We start from the raw sequence: 7,404 nt of genomic DNA, 5'->3' as shown, positions 1-7,404 counted from the left end.
GTCTTCTTTCTTTCCGCCTCCCCCTAATTCCCACTTTAATTTCCAGTATGCAATAGGCTTGATTCTTTTCTGAAGGCTCACTTACCATTTGTGGCTACAAAAGGTTAGAACGATGCGACAGAACTTTTTAAAGTATGATTTTTGTTACATCCTAAATCCCAAATATTTCTGGAAAAACACATTTAGATTATAACGAGAGTTCCTAGGGAAATAGGATCGCTAAATACAGATTTGCTTCCGAGTCAAATATGGCAGAACTCATCTATTTGGTTAGAGAGGCACTCGCATAGATTTGACTTTGATAGGTATCTCGGGACACATATTTTAGAGATCAAAGAGGAGGACATTACTAAAACATTAAATACTCTCCTCCCTTTAGCTTATTGTAAGGAGTAAGTGTATCTGAGAAATGAAAATAAAGATTTCCAAGTCAAACAAGGGGAAAATAAACATTTAACATATACTCCCCAGACAGTTTATTACAAGTTGTCCTTGCCGATGTACCTTCCATAGCCTTAAAAAAAAAAAAACCCTTCTGTATTCTACTTAAATAATCTTGCATATGCTTTGTAGGCCAGTTACAGGGAAGATATCCTGTGTTTATTCTGTGCATAAAACTCATCCCCTGGGATATAAAGGGAGCTTCTCCATTGCCTGGCTATACATGGGGAGTGTGAATTTCCAGGCTACTGGAAAAATAAAATTTCTTTACCCCATTTTGTCTCCCACTTTATTCTAGAGAAGAAAGTTCTCGCATCAGCTCTTCCTTTTCTTGTTGCAACTCCTGCAGATGCTGCTGGTTTTGCTCCAGTCTGTCCTCCAACCACTGTAGGAGAGGCCCGCTGACCGCTGACATCTGGCTGCACAGATTCTTGGTAAACACTTCAATAGGAAAAACACAGATGAGAAAACATGCCAGCACCAACGGCCCCCCAACTGTGAGCACGGAGAGACGGGGTTGGAGGAGGAAGTAGGAAAAGTGCAGTAAGTTGGACCGGCAGACAGTTGTGTACGGCCGGCCAGAGGAAAGACAGAACGGCTGAGCGAAGATACCTATTCTGAGGCCATCGTGAACATCCCTGGATCCATAAGCCAGAGGGAAGCCTGGATAAGCAGACAGCAGAAAATGACCAGCTCTTTACTCCCTTCGGCAGAAGGGCAAGAGCTGCAGAAGGGTCTCCTTCCCCAGCCCTCGCCCTTCCCACAGTGCAAACGACCCTAACCTCCAAGGCAGCCAGAACTCCGCCTTCTGCGACTGTTCTCCACAAGTCCAGTAGGAAAATCGCTTATCGAATGTTACGTACGAAATAAATACATTAATTCGACTCACCTGAAAGCTTCTCTTTGGAAATGAGGAAAGACCAGAGATGAAGAGTAAGGGACTCATCATCTCTCCTGCCTTACGAGGAATGTTCAGCTTCATGGTGAGGCAAGGATTCGATGGCAGTCTTTTTAAAACAAATTCCACCTAATGGAAATATCTTTTTCTCTCTCGTGGTACATGACTTATTGAAAATGACCACTGTAGTACTGTGGGAGATACCTTCCAAGGCGTATGTATATGCGTGTGTATGTGTGTGTCTGTGCCTCTGAATAAAAACTGTATGATTGTGGATGTTACTCTTTTCCCACGTGACAAAATGGCATAGACATCTTTCTATGTCAATAAATATCTAGCGTTCCTTATTTTTCTTTAATATATTGTTTTAATTTTTCAATTACAGTGGGCACGAGATATTATATTAGTTTCAGGTGTACGACATAGTGATTAGACATTTATATAACTTATGAAGCGATCACCCCGATAAGTCTAGTTCCCACCCGACACCACACGTAGTTATTACAATATTATTGACTAGATTCCCTATGCTGTACTCTACATCCACGTGACTGTCTTATAACTACTAATTTGTACTTCTTCATCCCTTCTCTTTTTTCACCCACCCACCCACCAACCCCATCCCAGGCAACCATCAAAATGTTCTCTGTATCAATGAGTTTGTTTCTGTTTTGTTTGTTTATTTTGTTCCTTAGATTCCACGTGTAAGTGAAATCATATGGCATTTGTCTTTCTCTGTCCGGCTTACTCCACTCGGCACAATAACCTCTAGGTCCATCCAGGCTGTTGCAGATGGCGAGACTTCACCTTTTTTATGGCCGAGTAATATTCCATCACATATAAGTACCACCTCTTCTTTATCCATTTGTGCACTGATGGACGCCCAGGTTGCCTCCATATCTTGACTGTCAATAATGCTGCAATGAACATACGTATTCTCATGTCCCTTTTAGGTAGTGTTCTGGGTTTCTTTGGGTAAACACTCAGAAGTGGGATCACTGGGTCCTTCTTTGACTCTTGTTATAGCCTCTGTTTTAAAGCCTGTTTTGTCTGGCATAAGTATTGTTCCCCAACTTTTGTTTGTTTCCATTTTCGTGAAATTTCTTTTTCCATTTCTTTACTGACAGCCGGTATATGCCTTTCGATCTGAAGAGAGTCTCTTGTAGGCAGTATACATAAGGGTCTTGTTTTCTTATCCATTCAGCCACCCTGTGTCTTTTGATTGGAGCATTTAATCCATTCTCATTTAAAGTAATTGTTGATAAATATATAGTTACTGCCATTTTACTGTTCATTTTTAAAAATAAATTTTTTATTTTTCAATGACAGTTGGCATACAGTATTATATTAGTTTTACGTATATTATTGTTCATATTTTTGATCCTTTTTTCTTCTTTTTCTTAAAGAAGTTCCTCCAATGTTTCCTGTAATACCGGCGTGGTGGTGATGAACTCCTTTAGCTTTTTCTTGTCTGGGAAGCTCTTTATCTGTCCTTCGATTCTAAATGACAGCCTTGCTGAGTAGAGTCATCTTGGTTGTAGCTCCTTGCTTTTCATCACTTTGAATATTTCTTGTCAGTCCCTCTGGCCTGCAAAGTTTCTGTTGAGAAATCAGCTGACAGTCTCATGGGAGCTCTCTTGTAGGTGACTAGCTGCCTGTCTCTTGCTGCTTTTAAGATTCTTTGTCTTTAACCTTTGCCATTTTAATTATGTTGTGTCTTGTTGCGGGCCTCTTTGGGGTCATCTTGTTTGCGACTCTCTGCGCTTCCTGGGCTTGAGTGTCTATTTGCTTCATCGGGTTAGGGAAGTCTTCCATCATTGTTTCTTCAGATAGGTTTTCAAATCCTTGCTCTCTCTCTTCTCCTGGCACCCCTATGATGCAAACGTTGGTATGCTTCATGTTGTCCCAGAGGCCCCTTAAAGTATCCTCATTCTTTTGGATTCCTTTTTTCATGTCGCAGTTCTATTGGGGTGTTTTCTGCTACCTTATCTTCGAAATCACTGATTCGATCCTCTGCTTCATCTAATCTGTTCATTCCTTCTAAGGTATTCATTTGACATATTGTATTCTTCATTTCTGACTAGTTCTTTTTATGTTTTCTATCTCTATTTTATGTTTTCTATCTCTTTGTTGAATTTCTCACTGAGATCATTGAGCATCCTTATCACAAGCGTTTTGAAAGCTGCATCTGGTAGATGGCTTTTCTCCATTTTGTTGAGTTCTTTTTCTGCAGCTTTGTTCTGTTCTTTCATATCGGACATGTTTGTGTCCCCAGTTTAGCTGGCTTCCTGTGCTTGTTTCTGTGTATTAGGTAGGGCTGCTATATCTCCCAGTCTTAGTGGAGTGGCCTTATGGAGTATGTGGCCTGTGGGTCTCAGGGGCGCAATCTCCCTGGTCACCTGAGCAAATGTTCCATGTGTGTCCCTTGTGTGGGTTGTGTGTGCCCTCCTGTTGTAGTAGAGCCTTGGCTGCATGTCAGTGGGGGGGACTGACCCTCAGGCTGACTGGCCGTGAGGATGGTGGAGGAGCTGCTGTGCACGGCTTGACCCCAAGAGCAGGATTCGCTTTAGCGGGGCTCTGGTGCCTGCCCAGTCTGCCTTTCAGCTGTGTCACCCTCACATGTACCCAGTTGGTGCTCTGGCTTGGTCCAAAACCTGTGCCTGGCTTGGGGCTACCTGGCATGAGCCACCAAGCAATCTCCAGATGACTGACTGTCAACTTCGCTGGGCTTGGAGGTGCCTCGAGAAGCCAAGTCAGGAACTGAGGCCGGCTGGCGCTAGTGCCAGGCTTGGGGCTTCTTAGCAAGAGGTACATGGCATGCTGAGGCCAGATGCTGCTTGTCTGGGGTTTGTGAGCCTTTGAGAGATTTTAGGAAAGTCCACAGCAAGAGCCAAGACAGGCTGTTTGTATGGAAAAGCCACTGGAAGTGGCTCAGGTGGTATGCACGTTGGCGGGAGCGGGGGTCAGGATCTCAAGGAATCAACAAGGTGGAGTGACCACTGTTAGCCAGGTTGATGGAGACTCAAGTATGATGGTGCCCACCTGCATTTGCACGCTGGGTGGCGGAAGTGCCCAACAGAGGAACAGTGGCTTCCATCAGCACTTCTGTCTGGGAGGAAGCTGCCCCTCCGGCCCTCGTCCTGAAGCCAGAGAACTCAGTTCCTGCCCCTGTGTCCCTGGTGCCTTTCGAGCTGCTGGTCCAACACTGGAGCTCAGGGCGAGTGAGCCCATCAGCGGTGAGGCCATCCTCGGGCCCTTAAAGAGGAACGTGTGCAACTCCAGCCACCATCCGTCTCACTCAGCCACACTGTCCACTGCTTTTCACAGCCGGAACTTGTGGGGACCTCTCCTCCCCGCACTGAAAGCCGGGGCCCAAGAGCCTACTGTGGGGCCAGGACCCCTCGCTTCTCTGGGGGGACCTTGGCAGCTGAGAGATCCCTCTCGATTTTTAACTGCCACATGCGGGTGTGGGATCAGCCTTTTCCATGTCCCCGCCGCTCATACCAGCCTCAGGGGGGCTATTTCTGTATAGACTTCTGTTCAGCAGACTTCAGGCAATTCTCCATGGTTGTCCTGTAGTTTTGTTGTAATTTTGATTTGGTCATGAGAGGAGGCAGACATAGCATGTATCTGCGCCACTGTCTTGACTCCTGGCTTTCCTTATTATTAAGGGCCACACGATAGTCATCCATCAGAACGGACATACCAATTTAATAAATCTCCTATTGATAGGCATTTCAGTGGCATCCAATTTTTTGCTATTAGAAAGACTGCAATTAATACCCCTTTAAATTTATTTTTGCACACTTGTCCTCCAAATTTTTGACGGGTACATTTCTAGAAGTAGAATTGCTATATTCAGGTGCATGTACGTTTTTAAACTGTATTTTTATCCAGTATTTTCCACATTTTACCAAATTACACCAAATTACACCTCCAGGCACAGTATATGGGAGTGTTCACTTTTCCCATTCCTTCACGTACTTATCTCTCAAGTTAATCTTTGCCAAAAGAAAATGTGAAAAACCGATTATTTCATCTTAATCCATACCCCTTTTTAAAGATTACTATGAGCAATTTGACTTTTCTGTAGGGGTTTATCAAAGTTTTGAACTCTTACTTAGTCAGCCTTTTCTTTTGTGAGTCGAGGGTTTCAGATTAGGGCATTACCTCCCTAGAGTGTGAAAAATATCCTCCTATATTTTCTTTCTGTATTTTTTTCCTTTGAACATGAACTTTACAGGGGTGTAATTTATAGACAATAAAAGGACCCCATTTCAAGTATACAGTTTGATGAGTTTTGACAGGTGCATACCCCCTTGTACCCACCCGCGCGGCCAAGGCATAGACCATTTGCATCAGCCCCGAGGCCCCTCTGCAGTTCTTTCTACAGTCAACGTCCTTCCACCTGTGGCCCCAGCAGCTACTAATGCACTTGCTGTCACCTTAGCTCAGTTTTGCCGATTCTTGAATGTCATATGAATGGAACTATAGAGCGTGACATTCCGTGCGGTGCTTCTTTCACTTGGCGTACCGCCCTTGGGATTCGCCCAGGTCATTCCTGCATTGGTACTTGGTGTTTTTGTTCCTGAGCAGAACTCTGTCGCGTGGATGGAGCACGTGTCTGCGTGTCCACCCGCCCACTGACAGACAGTGGGGCATCTCCACCCTGTGGCTACCATGAATCGTGCTGCCGTGAACATTGCTGTATGTGGTTTGGTTTGAATCCGTGTTTTCAACTCTTTGGGGTACACAGCTAGGAGAGACACTTCTGGAACATTTGTCATTATAATCGCTGAGCTCTCTCCCAAAGTGGCTGTACCGTATTAAATAGTAAAAGTTTCAATATACCTGGAATTTTTGTGTAGGGTGTTAGCGAGGAACCTTGTTTGCCCCAAAGCGCAAATAGAATGTACGTCCATGAAGGTTAAGATTGGCTCTTTTGTTCAGCACTGTACCCCAGTGCCTAGAAGACTGCCGGCTAAGAGTAGGCACTCAAATATTTCCTGAATGAATAAACTGACAAATGACTGTCTCGATACTATTTAGTGAATAATTCATCCTTTTTTTCTTGATTTGAAGTAACATCTTTCTTAAATTTAAATTCTTGCGGGCCCATTTCTGGGCTCTTTTCAGTCCACTTATGACTTAAATTACTGTGGCTTTAGAGTATCGCTACGTGTTATTTATTACCAACTTTTAACTCTTTGTCACCTTTTACCTCCAGATAGAAACGATAGGACGGATACGCCGCGCCATCTCTCTGTTCTCTTCCCCTCAAAGTAATTTCCTGTAACACTTGAAAGCTTCCTCTTTTTCCTCACTGCTGACTTTGCTAGACACTGGGGGAGACTGCCCAGAATGGCCTGGGAGTCAAGGTTAGAGAGGAAATGTGGGCGGGAAGGTGTGTATCGTGGGGAAAGCCATTTTGTATGTTGTATCGAGCTTGCTGTCTCTTGGACTTGTATAGGAATCCTTGCTGTATTTATTGACGTGAAACACATTTTTCCCTCATGCCCTCCCTTTTTTCTGTCTGTCTGTCTGTCTGTGTGTCCTTCTCTTTCAACCACCACGACAGGCTAGTATCGGTGTGCTAGAACCAGCTTAGAGCAGCTCACAAGAGCCAGGTGTTGAAATTTCCAGAAGTATGTGACGTGAAATCGGCCATGGGAGGGGCGTCATACTACAGAAACTGTCAAACACAGCCATCAGGGTCCTCCCTCTTCCCTGGGGACCGGCTGTTAAACAGGCACCAGCCCACCACTGAGCAGGCTGTAGTAAAACCTGTTCCTGTGTCCCCTCCAGTCTTACTCTCGGTAGCATTTATATTATTTGAGGGTTCACTGTGTTCCACAGAAAAGTTGGGAGCAGGATTCATCGAAGGCAAAGCTCTTGGGAAAGGGAACTTGAGGAGAACTTGTACCTATCACTTCGATCGCTTAAACTAAATCCGCTTCTATCAGCTAAATATTTCAGAGGTCAGTGCTCATACTCGAGAAAAAGAAAATCTTACCTGAGCCATTATGGATCTTGGTGACTGAGTCCAGATGTGTAAGGCTGAAGGG

At 44.4% G+C, this 7,404-nt stretch overlaps 1 protein-coding gene across 1 annotated transcript in view; it reads right to left on the bottom strand.

The window, feature by feature from the left end:
• Positions 1 to 7,404, bottom strand: part of BRCC3 (BRCA1/BRCA2-containing complex subunit 3) — a 51,313-nt gene that overhangs the window by 2,379 nt on the left and 41,530 nt on the right. The window contains exons 6-8 of the mRNA XM_023520659.1: positions 7,353 to 7,396; positions 1,054 to 1,104; positions 713 to 882 (exon numbers count right to left, since the gene is read on the bottom strand). Of these exons, the coding sequence (XP_023376427.1) occupies positions 731 to 882; positions 1,054 to 1,104; positions 7,353 to 7,396 (247 nt within the window). The 3' untranslated portion in view covers positions 713 to 730. The remainder of the gene's footprint in view (positions 1 to 712; positions 883 to 1,053; positions 1,105 to 7,352; positions 7,397 to 7,404) is intronic.

This window comes from Pteropus vampyrus, unplaced genomic scaffold (assembly GCF_000151845.1).
Source record: "Pteropus vampyrus isolate Shadow unplaced genomic scaffold, Pvam_2.0 Scaffold275, whole genome shotgun sequence".
In the NCBI taxonomy this organism is placed as follows: Eukaryota; Metazoa; Chordata; class Mammalia; order Chiroptera; family Pteropodidae; genus Pteropus; species Pteropus vampyrus.
Note: the sequence above shows the minus strand (reverse complement) of the source record. Positions and strands in the feature narration are given on the sequence as shown.